The 14,503-nt window shown below is 45.8% G+C and overlaps 2 protein-coding genes across 7 annotated transcripts in view; one reads left to right on the plus strand and one right to left on the minus strand.

Annotated features, from left to right (window-relative positions):
* Positions 1 to 10,507, minus strand: part of LOC101129709 (protein argonaute-4) — a 49,734-nt gene extending 39,227 nt beyond the window's left edge. The window contains exons 1-2 of one of the 3 annotated variants that reach the window (XR_008681082.2): positions 10,081 to 10,449; positions 1,534 to 1,699 (exon numbers count right to left, since the gene is read on the minus strand). Coding sequence is in view for 2 of the 3 variants with exons in the window: in XM_055391616.2 (XP_055247591.1) it covers positions 1,534 to 1,699; positions 10,081 to 10,099 (185 nt within the window). In the remaining variant the exon portion in view is untranslated. Of the gene's footprint in view, positions 1 to 1,533; positions 1,700 to 10,080 lie in introns of all 3 variants that reach the window. The other 2 variants (XM_055391616.2, XM_055391621.2) reach the window with 2 other exon arrangements.
* Positions 10,508 to 10,563: 56 nt separating this feature from the next.
* The window catches only part of CLSPN (claspin), an 89,653-nt gene continuing 85,713 nt past the window's right edge, over positions 10,564 to 14,503 (plus strand). For 2 of the 4 annotated variants that reach the window (XM_055391604.2, XM_055391600.2), the window contains exons 1-2: positions 10,566 to 11,510; positions 14,448 to 14,503. In XM_055391604.2, the coding sequence (XP_055247579.1) occupies positions 14,459 to 14,503 (45 nt within the window). In that variant the 5' untranslated portion in view covers positions 10,566 to 11,510; positions 14,448 to 14,458. Of the gene's footprint in view, positions 11,511 to 14,447 lie in introns of all 4 variants that reach the window. The other 2 variants (XM_055391608.2, XM_055391614.2) reach the window with 2 other exon arrangements.

Consider the following 14,503-nt stretch of genomic DNA (forward strand, 5'->3'; position numbering starts at 1 on the left):
ATGATCTCCACTCACTGCAACCTCCGTCTCCCAGATTCAAGTGATTCTCCTGCCTCAGCCTCCCAAGTAGCTGGGATTACAGGCACGTGCCATTACGCCCAGCTAATTTTTGTATTTTTAATAGAGACAGGATTTCACCATGTTGGCCAGGCTGGTCTCGAACTCCTGACCTCAAGTGATCTGCCTGCCTCAGCCTCCCAAAGTGCTGGGATTACAGGCATGAGCCACCACGCCCGGCCCGCTGTTTCTTGAACTCACCAAGCTTCTGACTTTGCCTGGGACACTCTTCATGCAGATATCCCTCACCTCCTCTAGGTCAAATATCACTTTTCAGTGAGACTTTCCCTAGGTATTTGCATACATATATACATATACATATGTGTGTGTATATCTACATATGCATGTATATGTATATATAAACATATATATTCATTCATATATAAATCTCAGTGCTCATCCTATCCCCATTTCCTATCTTCCATCTCTATTTTCTTTTTCTTTATTGCATTTATTACCAACTAATAAAATACATGTTTTGTTTGCTTCTTCATTTATTGTTGGTCTTCCCCATTAGAATATAAGCTCCTCAAAGGTAGAAACTTTTGCCTGTTTTGTTCATGGTGAATTCCCAGAGCACAGGGCAATACCTGGCACAAAATAAACATTCAATAAAATATTCGTTGAATGGATCAATGTTATCCATTACCACCACTTCTACTACTATTGATCTCAGTTACACAATAGCCAATAATGGGTTTACATGAGAATGAACTATACCAGAAAGCCAAATTTTGATCCATAATGAGAAAAATATCAAGCGGCACAAAATATTTAACTTGACAGCAAAGAGCAATCTTAAAAAAGCAAGAATCTTAATATCAAATATTGCCTGAATGTCACTGCATAGAAACAGAGAAAACAAAAGTGGATGTATACTCAGCACACTGTAAGAATATTTGCTACAGGGCTGTCTTCACACCAGGTAAATTCCTGCTATACAGACCACAATACTTACATCATCTCATCAGGACCACTCTTAGATAATGCTAGAAATAACTAGAGCTTCTCTCTGTGCTTAGTTTTCTCAGTACTCCAAGATGACTTTTCTGTCTTTCTTTTCCCCCAAGAAAACATCTGCAAGTAATCTTCTGTATTTATATATATATATACATCTTTTTCATGTCCAAAACCAACATATAATAATAAAATTTGAATTTCCAGATAGTTCTATTTCCCACAGACACTAATGTCTTCACCTATTTTAGTAAATTTTTGCTACCCTTGGTCAATGAAAGAGCGACCTTTCTTTTTCATAATTAAATAAGTGTTTACTGATTGACTAATAATATATCCAGCACTTTGCTAGAGCCTACAGAGGATAACCAAGCATGAGACAGCAAACCTGCTATTAAGACACCTATCATCTTAGAGAATAACAAAGCCTACATGTTGGATGAATTTAGAGAACAATATGATACATAAATAAATTATATGCACTTAAATATACAGAAATCCACTGTTTCTAATCCTTACCTGTTGACTCTACGAGGCCGTTTTTCAGGCTTAATATCCACATCATAGTGATACACATCTATTTTAGGAATCTGAACCTGAAAATGATTGGCTAACAGTCGAATTGGTTTTCCAACAGTTCCAAGGCCAGGACGACGAGGTGGCTGAAACAGGCTAGCCGGAGGTCCTAAAGAGATTGAAAGACATTTGCTGTGCTATGTTTTTTTCTTTTTTCTTTCTTTCTTTCTTTTTTTTTTTTTTTGAGACAGAGTTTCACTCTTTCACCCAGGGTGGAGTGCAGTGGCTTGATCTTGGCTCACTGCAACCTCTGCCTTCCAGTTCCAAGCGATTCTCCTGCCTCAGCCTCTCCAGTAGCTGGGATTATAGGAGGCTGCCACCAGGCCTGGCTAATTTTTGTATTTTTAGTAGAGACAAGGTTTCACCACATTGGCCAGGCTGGTCTAGAACTCCTGACCTCGTGATCCACCTGCCTCGGACTCCCAAAGTGCTGGGATTACAGGCGTGAGCCATCGCAACTGGCCTGCTGTGCTATTTATTCTTCTTCTTGTTGATGATGATGATGATGGCTACAATTATTGAGATCTTATTATTCCCTGTATGTACTCTAATATAAAGAATCTGGGGTGTCTTTCGACCTAAGGTTCTCTAGATTTCTAAATATTTTGCCAAGTTGCTATTATTTTTAACATAAGGACATCAAAATTAGAATGATGAATTCCTCTCAAGTATAGGCTACAGTATAAAATCTTGCATGAGCATTAGTAAAGCTCTATAGCTAGACTTACAAAATTATATGCATTTTAAAAACTATCTCTAAACTCTGGAGCCACCATCCCCAGAGTTGGAAATGACCTATTAATCTCTCACAAATTAGCCTGCATCATTATAAATTGTACATATAGGAGAAGATTAAACTGCAGCTCTATTTATCAATTTATTTGCTAATTTCGATAGTGAAACAATACCAATAAAGCTAGACCTTCTCGTTTATAACTTGATATTTTTAGAACCTGGACAATCTGAGATTTCTTGCTCATAAGATCTAGTTTATTCCACAGACATTTATTCATTTATTCAGTTATAACATGCCTAACCTGTACTATGGACTCAGAACGAAGACAGAGCCCCTTCTTTCAAAGAATGTACAGTCTAGACCAGTGGTTCTCAACCCGGGGCAATTTTGTTCCCCAGGAAACATTTGGCAAATATCTGGACACATTTTTGGTTGTCACAACCTGAGAAGTGCTGCTGGCATCTAGCGGAAAGGACCCAGGATACAGCTACGCATTCTACAATGCATAAGACAGCCCCCCACGACAAAGAATTACCCAGTCCAAAATATCAATAGTGCTGAGAAAGAGGTTGAGAAACCCTGGTGTAGATAAGAGTAATATTTCCAAACTATTTCAAAAAAGAAAAGATTCTATAAGTTAAAGAAACCTTGCATATTCTCTCTCCTCTTAAAATTTCAATGCATATTATCATATTAAATTCTCTAAAAAGTCATGTAATAAATAAACCTGGTTAACTTTACCTCATCATTTAGCTAACTGTTTTTTTTCCCCACAGAACTCTCTCTCTCTCTCTAAAATTTGAACATCTATTAATACTCAGCAGAAAAAGATCTTGTGGAGCACAGTCTGGGAGACACTCATTTAGAGAAAATCTTACTCTTTTTGATGACAATATCAAGTGGATACTGGCTAAAAAATGAACATCTTTTCTGCTATGAATAGGCACTGAGCAAAGTGGGCTGTGGTTACAATGGAAAGTTACAACAGGTTCTGTTACTGCAATGGCATTTCACTGAGAACAAAGACTTCACTAAGGAGAGAAAACTGGAAGCAAGAAGTTGTTCTGGGCCAGGCGTGGTGGCTCACACCTGTAATCCCAGCACTTCGGGAGGCCAAGGCAGGCAGATGACCTGAGGTCAGCAGTTTGAGACCAGCCTGGCCAGCATAGTAAAACCCCGTCTCTACTAAAAATACAAAAATTAGCCGGGCACGGTGGTGGATGCCTGTAATCCCAGCTACTCAGGAGGCTGAGGCAGGAGAATCGCTTGAACCCGGGAGGCAGAGGTTGCAGTGAGCTGAGATCGTGTCACTGCACTCCAGCCTGGGCGACAGAGGGAGACTCAGTCTAAAACAACAACAAAAAGAAGTTGTTCTGTTCCAACATCACTTAGGAAAATTAGAGCAAATACTTTATGATATTTATGGTTATAGATCACCATATTCTAACACTTAAAATATTAAAACTCATTTTACATATTCATTATTCATTTTCCCACTATATTCTACTTATCCTTCAGAATCAGGTTTAGATGTAACCTCCTTGGAAAGCCTTTCCTGATTCTCCCAGACTAGAGGATCCGTCCTCTGTGTTCAAAAGACTCTCTCTATAGGGGAACCCATAGAGCAAGTATAAGAAACCACTTGTTAAGTTACTCTGTCTCCTTCACTAGGTTGCAAACTCTTATAAACACCGCATGTTCTCACTCATAGATGGGAGTTGAACAATGAGAACACTTGGACACAGGAAGCGGAACATCACACACTGGGGCCTGTTGTGGGGTGGGGGGAGGGGGGAGGGATAGCATTAGGAGATATACCTAATGTAAATGATGAGTTAATGGGTGCAGCACACCAACACGGCACATGTATACATATGTAACAAACCTGCACATTCTGCATATGTACCCTAAACTTAAAGTATAATAAAAAAATTAAAAAAAAAGAAATGAACCTCCTGTTAATCTTCTCAATATCTAATGCAACAGCCATCATGTTATAAGAATTCAATAAATGTTGAACTGAACAGTATAAATAATCCCAGATAGAATCTAAACACAAAAATGATAATTATCTTTCTTTCTCTCTCCTTCCTTCCCTTCTGTCCTTCCTTCTTTCCTTCTTTCCTTCCTTCCTTTTCTCTCTCTCTCTTTTTTTTTTTTTGAGATGGAGTCTCACACTGTTGCCCAGGCTGGAGGGCAGTGGTGCGATCTCGGCTCACTGCAACCTCCGCCTCCCGGGTTCAAGAGATTCTCCTGCCTCAGCCTCCCAAGTAGCTGGAATTACAGGCACCCGCCACCATGCCCAGCTAATTTTTTGTATTTTTAGTAGAGACGGGGTTTCACTACATGGCCAGGCTGGTCTCAAACTCCTGACCTTGTGATCCGCCCACCTTGCCCTCCCAAAGTGTCTCTCTTCTTCTTCCTTCTTTCTTCCTTCTTCCTTCTTCCTCTTCCTCTTCTTCTTCTTCTTTTTTTCTTTTTTTGAGCCAGGGTCTTGCTCTGTTGCCCAGGCTGGAGTGCAGTGGGTCAATCATGGCTCACTGCAGCCTCGACCTCCTGGACTCAACTGATCCTCCCACCTCAGCCTCCAGAGTAACTGAGATACCACCCCAGCTAATTTTTGTATTTTTGGTAGAGACGAGGTTTGGGGTTTTGCCATGTTGCCTAGGCTGGTCTTGAACTCCTGGGGTCAAGCAATCTGCCCACCTAGGCCTCCCAAAGTGCTGGGATTACAGTCATGAGCCACCATGCCCAGCTGAAAATTATTTTTCAATGAAGCAAAAGCACATAATTTATACTAAAAGTATTCTTTTTTTTTTTTTTTGAGATGGAGTCTCGCTCTGTCGCCCAGGCTGGAGTGCAGTGGCGCAATCTTGGCTCACTGCAAGCTCTGCCTCCCGGGTTCATGCCATTCTCCTGCCTCAGCCTCCCCAGCAGCTGGGACTACAGGCGCATGCTGCCATGCCCAGCTAATTTTTTGTATTTTTAGTAGAGACAGGATTTCACCATCTTAGCCAGGATGGTCTTGATCTCCTGACCTTGTGATCTGCCTGCCTTGGCCTCCCAAAGTGCTGGGATTACAGGCATGAGCCACTGCGCCCGGCCCACTAAAAGTATTCTTATTGCTTGGAGTTGAGTTCTACTTCTAGTGTACAAGGGGACCTATCAATACAATTGATAAGACAATTACAAACAAGGTAACAAGGTAAGAAGTAAATAGTAAATAATGTGAGAGGTGATAAACATACTGAATTAACCCAATTAAATCATATAAATAAGTAAACTGCATATTTCAAGATACACTTAAGCAATCACTGTATCATTCATAAAGTTGTAAGAGGCCAGGCACAGTGGCTCATGCCTGTAATCCCAGCACTTTGGAAGGCTGAAGCGGGCAGATCACCTGAGGTCAGAAGTTTGAGACCAGCCTGGCAAACATGGCGAAACACCGTCTCTACTAAAAATACAAAAATTAGCTAGATGTGGTGGTGGGCACCTGTAATCCAAGCTACTCGGGAGACTGAGGCAGGGGAATAGCTTGAACCTGGGAGGTGCAGGTTGCAGTGAGCCGAGATCACGCCACTGCAATCCAGCAAGGGTGACAGAATGAGACTTGTCTTAAAAAAAAGAAAAAAAATGTTGTAAGAAATGTAGCTTTATAATAGAAATTTGAAAACAGAAACTTGGATCAAATGACTTGCTTAAGGACATAAGACTTTGAGTTTAAATACTAACTAGAATCCAAATCTCCTAACTCCTAGCCTAGCACTTTTTCTTCCCAATACACTTCATAATCTTGTGATATGTATTATTATCTGAAGTACTTGAATGTCAAAGAGGCAGAGGCAGAAGAATTGAAAGAAAAACGATTAAGAAGTGGCAAAAAGTAAATATTATTTGTATCTCCTTTCCTTGGCAAAGAGAAAAGTTAGATGGTGAGTGATAATTTCTTTTAATAAGCTTAGAAGATTTAGTTTGAAAATTATAACTTTTTTCATTCTGGAAGTTAATTTCTTTTTTTTTCTTTTTTCTTTTTTTTTAATTTGGGCTAAACAACAGACATTTATTTGTACAGCTCTGAAGGCTGGGAAAAATCTGGTTTCTTTGAATTTAGCCAGCTATCTACTTAATGAAGCAATAAAGCACAGTGGCTAAAGCTCTGGAACCAAATTACCTAGGTTTCAATCCTGGTCTCACCACTCCCTAATTGCATGACGTTGGGCCAGTTTCTTGGCCTCTCTGCATCTCGGTTTCCTCATTTATAAAATGGGCATGTGTGTAATAATAATGGCATCTATCCCATGAGATGATGTGTATTCAAGGTTTAACGTAAAGGCTGGGTGCAGTGGCTCATGCCTGTAATTCCAGTACTTTGGGAGGCCGGGGTGGGTGGATCACAAGGTCAGGAGTTCAAGACCAGCCTGGCCAAGATGGTGAAACCCCGTCTCTACTAAAAATACAAAAATTAGCCAGGCGTGGTGGGTGCCTGTAATCCCAGCTACTCGGGAGGCTGAGGCAGAGAACTGCTTGAACCCGGCAGGTGGAGGCTGCAGTGAGCCGAGATGGCGCCACTGCACTCCAGCCTGGGCGACACAGCGAGACTCCGTCTCAAAAAACAAAAACAACAAAAAACGTTTAACATAGTGCCTTGCAATAGTAAACGCTCAGTAAATGTTAGCTATTATAATTGCATTTGTAAATGTTATAATCATAGTTACTGCTCAAAGGTCCCTGAGGTGGTTGGTTTTTGTTTTTGTTTTTGTTTTTTGTTTTTTTTGATGGAGTCTTGCTCTGTCACCCAGGCTGGAGTGCAGTGGCGCAATCTCGGCTCACTGCAACTTCCGCCTCCTGTGTTCAAGCGATTCTCCTGCGGCAGCCTCAGACTACAGGAGCACACCACCACACCCATCTAATTTTTACATTTTTAGTAGAGACGGGTTTCACTACGTTGGCCAGGCTGGTCTTGAACTCCTAACCTCAGGTGATCCGCCCACCTTGGCCTCCCAGAGTGCTGGGATTTCAGGCGTGAGCCACTGTGCCCAGCCCCTGAGGTGTTTTTTTGTTGTGGTTTGGTTGTTTTGTTGTTTTGTTTTGAGGCAGGGTTTCTTTTTGAGGTGCGATCTCAGCTCACAGCATCCTCTGCCTTCCAGGCTCAAGCCATCCTCCCACTTCAGCCACCAGAGTAGCTAGGGTTACAGGTATGCCACCACGCCCAGCTAATTTTTATATTTTTAGTAGAGACGGAGTTTCACCATGCTGGCCAGGCTGGTCTCGAACTCCTGGCCGCAAATGATCCGCCCACCTCAACCTCCCAAAGTGCTGGGATTACAGGCATGAACCACCACAGTTTTATTTTCAGGGTATCCCAAAAATGTGGTGACAAAGTCAGATAACTGCATTCTCTGAAAGGGCAACTGATATGACAACATAGAACAGATGAAGTCAGCCTTAATGAAGAGGAGATGATTAGATTAGAAGTCAAATGACCCAAACTCAGGTCTTTATTTCACCACTTGACCCTTTGAAACCCTAATGAAGTCACTTCATCCTCTCTGAACCTCACTTTTCTCATCTGTAAAATGGGATAGCTACCTGCCCTGCCTACCTCCCAGAGGATCAAATGAGCTAATAGTTATAAAAGCACTTTACAAACTATAAAGTACTGCAAACAACATATTACCAAGATAAGTGGAAATCTAATTAATTATATTTCTGAGTATTGGCAGAAACTGAACTAGGTTGCAGGGAGGCGGTGGGCAGGGAGGGATAGAACAAGACTAGAAGGCTTCAGGGACTGTTCAAGTGAGGAGGGCACAAAGCACTAGATCCAGGTGTGCTCTGCCAAAGAAGCAGGGATGATTCTCTAGGTTCTAAAACAGCCTGGATGAATCATCCCACAAGACGATCAACTCCCTTTGCTCTGATTCTATGCTTAGCAGGCAGCTACTTATTAGTTGGGTTTCCAAGGTACTGCAACACCAAAAAAGGAGTTTGCTAGAGAGCAGACAGGAAAATATTCCACTCAACAGAAAAGATCCATGTGACATTTTGGCTTATTCACTAGTGTCTTATAAATGTGGTTAGTGATAATTAATTTTCCACAATCTGAACAATCCTGAGTGAACCACTAAGTCCTCAAACCTGCAAAAGCTAAAATCAAACAAACCAAAAAAAAGAGTCCCTGGGCAGTGCCTAATATCACCAGGTTGATCCTTTCCATGAAATTCAGTTTATGCCCACAGTTACACAGTTTCTTTCGATATCAGATCATAAATGCAACAGTCGTTTCAATTATGAATTACTAGGGGGAGGGAAGAAACATCTGTTGAGCATCTATAGGCACTAGTCTCTACAATAAGACTTATCATATACTCTCATTTCATTCTCTCAACAATCTTACAGAACATAATTATTTTTACCCTCAATTTATAGACGAGAAAATGAAAGTTCAAAGGAATTGAGTAATTTGCCCAGGGTCATACAACTATTACATTACTAGATTGAATCTGTTACATTCCTAAAGACCTGAGCATGTCTTTAGCCAGGGGACATATCTGAAGTTAACCTGGCATAATACACTGAAGTTTATCAAACAATATTAATGCGGCAAGCCAATTTATTTTTAAAAGGCATATGAAATTTGATTATGAGGGCCTTTAAACAATACTTTAAGAAGCAAATTAGGGTGGGGTTTAATCACTCAGCTATGCAAACAAGTGCTAAGTAAACAAACGTGCCAAGTTTCCAAACTCAAATGGCAACTCGAATTTTCTACGCACTAAAAAGATGAAACACTCTACGACTAAGTTCATTATGTAGGTAAAGTTTGAATATTAAAGTGAATTCCACCACAGCCCCTAAACACTGAGCTACTTAGCCAAGGCATTAGAAACCTGTTGGGCTTTGAGGTGGAAGCACCAGGCCCCAATACTCAGGGCACTTGTTACAGCCTGGAATGGTTCCTCTGGTTTGGATAGAGAGAAATAACCAGAGGCCATCCACATCCACAACAAATTACAGTTTCCAAAGCACTTTCTCCTTCATTTGATCCTCACAACCACTCATAACCCAATTAGAAGAGAACTCAGGGCATTGAAGCCTGTGGTGGAGCAGACTGACTGGCAACTCCTGTGTCACTCAAAGGCTGGCTCAGACCACTCTGGGACTAACACACAGACTGAGTGACAGAGGCACAGGACCATGTTCTTTGGGACATCAGGGCCTTTCAGAAAGGGTGGGCATTTTGTCCCTTGACCTTCAGAGATCATGAGAGGTGTTTGGATGAAGTTCTTCTTCCTCATCTGAAGGCTCTGGACCGTCTACCAGTGCAAAGAAAAATAGGGGCGCGGCCCCAAACCAGGACTACCGGCTGGTAGTAGGCAGCGGGGTCCTTTTCCCGGTCTGGGCCAGGCCTCCGCGCGCACTGGGTAGCGGATCGCCCCTTCTGAGGCCCAAACTACCCTCGTCGCGACCCCGGGCACATATCGTCTCCCCGAGGTGGGGCCAAGAGTGGCCTCCGCCCGGCAGCGCCGGTCACCTTCCCGAACCTCCCCCCTGGACCTCGGGATCCACCCAACGGCCGGCTGGGGCGCGGTCACCGCCCCCCAGGCCCGGGTCAGCTCCCTCCGCTTCGTGCTGCGGGGCTCGGGTCCCCTTCCCCGAGGCCTGGCGGCCCGAACCCGGCGAGGCGACGGGGCAGCGAAAGTCCCGGCCGCCCGCCCCGGGTCCCGCCCCGACCCGAGCTCGCTCCTCACCGGGTCCCAGCGCCTCCATGGCGGCGGCGGGGGCCGCCTCGCCCCGGTCCCCGGCGCCTCCCGCTCCGGGCCCCGCCGCCGCCGCCGCCGCCGCGTAACGCTTGATCTCCGGAATATTGGCGCTGGGGTGGCGCCGCGGAGACGCGGGCGCTGGGCAGGGGGCGGCGGCGGCGCCCGGCCCGGGTATAGGGACCCGGCTCCGGCTCTTCCGGCCTCAGCGACAACAAAAACAATCCCCGCCGCCGCCGCCGCCGCCGCCGCCGCCAACGGGAGCGGGAGCGGGAGCGGGAGCCAGCGCGCGCGCCCGCCGGGAGGGAAGGGGGCGCGGGGTGCGCGGGCCCAGGGTCCCGGCGGGCGGAGGGGGCGTGCGCGGCCCCGGGCGCGGGGTCCACAGAGCCCGGCAGGGGGCGAGGCGGGTCGGGGGACGGGCGCGCGCCCGAAGGGTGCAGAGCCCGGTGGACGTGTCGGGCACGCGCCCGCTGGCCCGCTCTGCCCCGTCCACCCGAGGAGGCCGTCCGGTGGCCAACGGCTCTGGGGGCTACGTGCCGTCCCCCCAGGGCGTCCTGCAAAAGATCTGGATTCCAGTTCCGCTGACCCACAGATTCAGTTTTCCACTTCTGTGAGTGGAAAGTGTACTGAGATTCACAGGAGCCACCTCGCCTCCCTCCTCCCTCCTCCCACCCCAGATCGCTTCTGTCATCTCGTCTTATAGGGTCACCTTAGACGCTAGCAGTCCTCCTTCATCCCTTCATTCAGCACCACACACCCAACTGCGCGTCCCTCTCCGTATAGCCGGAAGGCACCACGGGAATGGACCCTGATGAATGATGCATTCCCTCCCTGGTCCCATGACAAGCGCCTCTGGTCAGCAAATCACCAGTCACTTTAGAAGAGAAAGGTCTTGGCCGGGCGTGGTGGCTCACGCCTGTAATCCCAGCACTTTGGGAGGCGGAGGCGGGTGGATCACCTGGGGTCAGGAGTTTGAGACCATCCTGGCCAACATGGCGGAAGCCCATCTCTACTAAAAACACAAAAAATTAGCCGGGCGTGGAGGCAGGCGCCTGTAATCCCAGCTACTTGGGAGGCTGAGGCAGGAGAATCACTTGAACCCGGGAGGCAGAGGTTCCAAGTGAGCCGAAATCAGGCCACTGCACTCCAGCCTGGGCGACAGAGCAAGACTGTCTCAAAAAAAAAAAAAAAAAAAAAGAGAGAGAGAGAGAGAGAAAGGTCTTGCTTTCTTGGATGCCTTCCCCTTAGCAGACAAAAGCCAAGGGAGCAGCACCACCTCCAAGGCAGCATGGTCAGCCCAGCAGGCACAGCATCTTTAGGGCTTTCAGTAAGGACTTTGAGTGGGAGAACACTGGACAACAGGCCAAGAAGCAGTTTCTAGTCAGCAGAATGAAGGAGCCCCTTGTCCACCAATTGAAAAGGTACGATGAGTTTGTGTGTGTGTGTTGTATTCCTTTGCTACGGCATAACGTAACAAAGTACCACAGACTGGGTGGCTTAAACAACAGAAATTTATTTTCTCACAATTCTGGAGGCTGGCAGTCAGAGATACGATGCAGGCAGGGTTGGTTCCTTCTGAGGCCTATCTCCTTCACTTGGTAGATGGTGGCCTTCTCCCAGTGACTTCACATGGTCTTCCCTGTGTGCGTGTCTGTGTCCAAATTTCCTCTTCTTGTAAGGACAGCAGTCCTATTAGAGTAGGGCTCACTCTAGTGACCTCGTTTTAATTTAATTACCTCTTCAGAGACCCTGTTTCCAATTACAGTCACATCCTGGGGTGCTAGAGTTAGGACTTCAATATACAAATTATTGGGGTGGGGGATAATTTAGGCCCCTAGCATGTGTGGTGGGATATTCATTTGAGCACCTGCCATGTGCTGTCATAGAGCCAGGTGGTTTTTTTATGTAATGATAAAAAAGATTAGCATCACACCCTGGCCATGCACTCTGCTATGGGCTTCTCATTGTCACTCAATCTTTACAACCACCAGTAAGGTAGATATTGTTAAGAAAGGTATTTGTACAGATGATGACACTGAAGCTCAGGGAAGTTAAGTAAGTTGGGCTTTGCATTACATGATGCTGAAGTGAAGCATGGGAAAAATTGGAGTTCAAATCTTGCATTTAAGTCCTGGCTAATTCTCTCCCTGATTGGCTATGGAACTAGGACTTTTATTTTTTTATTTTTTATTTTTTGAGACGGAGTCTCGCTCTGTCGCCCAAGCTGGAGTGCAGTGGCGCAATCTCGGCTCACTGCAAGCTCCGCCTCCCGGGTTCACGCCATTCTCCTGCCTCAGCCTCCCGAGTAGCTCGGACTACAGGCGCCCGGTGCCACGCCCGGCTAATTTTTTTTTTTTTTTTGTATTTTTAGTAGAGACGGGGTTTCACCGTGTTAGCCAAGATGGTCTCGATCTCCTGACCTTGTGATCCGCCCGCCTCAGCCTCCCAAAGTGCTGGGATTACGAGCTTGAGCCACCGCGCCCGGCCGGAACTGGGACTTTTAATCTAGTGCTTACATTCTTGTCTACTGATACCATACCCTATATTCTTTTATTTTTTTTTGACCCGGAGTCTCGCTCTGTCCCCCAGGCTTGAGTGCAGCAGCGCGATCTCGGCTCACTGCAAGCTCCGCCTCCCGGGTTCACATCATTTTCCTGCCTCAGCCTTCCGAGTAGCTGGGACTACAGGTGCCCGCCACCACGCCCGGCTAATTTTTTGTATTTGTAGTAGAGACGGGGTTTCACCATGTTAGCCAGGATGGTCTCGATCTCCTGACCTCGTGATCCGCCCGCCTCGGCCTTCCAAAGTGCTGGGATTACAGGCGTGAGCCACCAGGCCCGGCCACCATACTCTATATTCTTTTCACAGCTCGTGCTACCTCTCTGTTAAACCAGATAGTAACTGGAAATAGTAATAGGGGACAGAATGTTCAAAGGGGAGAAAGTATTTACTAAACGATCAGACTGTTGCACAGCTAAGAAAAGAAAAACCAACTAGAGTTGGCCGGGCGCGGTGGCTCACGCCTGTAATCCCAGCACTTTGGGAGGCCGAGGCAGGCGGATCATGAGGTCAGGAGATCGAGACCATCCTGTCTAACACAGTGAAACTCCGCCTCTACTACAAATACAAAAAATTAGCCGGGTGTGGTGGCGGGCGCCTGTAGTCCCAGCTACTCTGGAGACTGAGGCGGGAGAATGGCGTGAACCTGGGAGGCGGAGCTTGCAGTAAGCTGAGATCAGGCCACTGCACTCCAGCCTGGGCGACAGAGCGAGACTCCGTCTCAAAAAAAAGAAAGAAAGAAAAAAAAAGAAAAAAAAAAAGAAAAACCAACTAAAGTTCAAGTTTTTCACTTCACGCTAAGTTCCACCTACAGTTTAAACAATGCCGGTGTCTCCAATAGCCTGGTTTGTGGCTGACTCTCCCAACCCCACTTCCTAACAAAATTTCTCCATATTCTATTTGCTACCCTGAGCAGAGACCACAGCTTGTTCCCTGGACTGAAAATAGTTTTTCCACTAGCTTTAGAGACTGAAGTATGAAATTTATTCACCCCATAGTTCCAGTTGGGACCGAAATGTCTCACTCAACAGAGTGATTCTTGATTACTCTGATCATCTACCTTCTCATTTCAAAACTCACTCTCACTCAAACACCCACTGTTCCTTTTCCAAAAACTATTCCTACAGAACCCTCCCAAACCAAATTTCTGTAGTCAATAAACTCCTCTAAACCTTGGCCTGCTCAGCAAGCCCTCCCTCCACTTCCTGCTGTGGCTGAGAAGCCATGACCCAGAATGTCACTTCCCCTGCAGCTCTCTCTGATGGTGGTTGCTCATTCTTCCACATCGCACATGCCTCCAGGACAGGGTAGGGCATGAGTAAAGAATTGACAACATATTTGCCCCATCGTACGAAACTTTGAATCCTTATTTTCATATTAAAACCATTTGCCGGTCGGGCGCAGTGGCTCACACCTGTAATCCCAGCACTTTGGGAGGCCGAGGCAGGCAGATCACGAGGTCAGGAGATCAAGACCATCCTGGCTAACACGGTGAAACCCCCTCTACTAAAAATACAAAAAAATTAGCCAGGCGTGGTAACACGCGCCTGTAGTCCCAGCTACTTGGGAGGCTGAAGCAGGATAATCGCTTGAATCCTGGAGGCGGAGGTTGCGGTGTGAGCCGAGATCACGCCACTGCACTCCAGCCTGGGTGACAGAGAGAGACTCCATCTCAAAAAAAAAAAAATAATAAAATAAATAAATAAGTAAATAAAACCATTTGCCATCTAGCCACACCATCACAGAGCCTCCTTTGGGGGTCTAGTTAACTCAACTCCTGGTCTTATGTTTCATTCCAGGCCTGGCTCCCATGATAGTGAAAATCCTTGAGGGCAGGGCTCATTCAAGTATTCAG

This window comes from Gorilla gorilla, chromosome 1, assembly GCF_029281585.2.
Source record: "Gorilla gorilla gorilla isolate KB3781 chromosome 1, NHGRI_mGorGor1-v2.1_pri, whole genome shotgun sequence".
Classification (NCBI taxonomy): domain Eukaryota; kingdom Metazoa; phylum Chordata; class Mammalia; order Primates; family Hominidae; genus Gorilla; species Gorilla gorilla.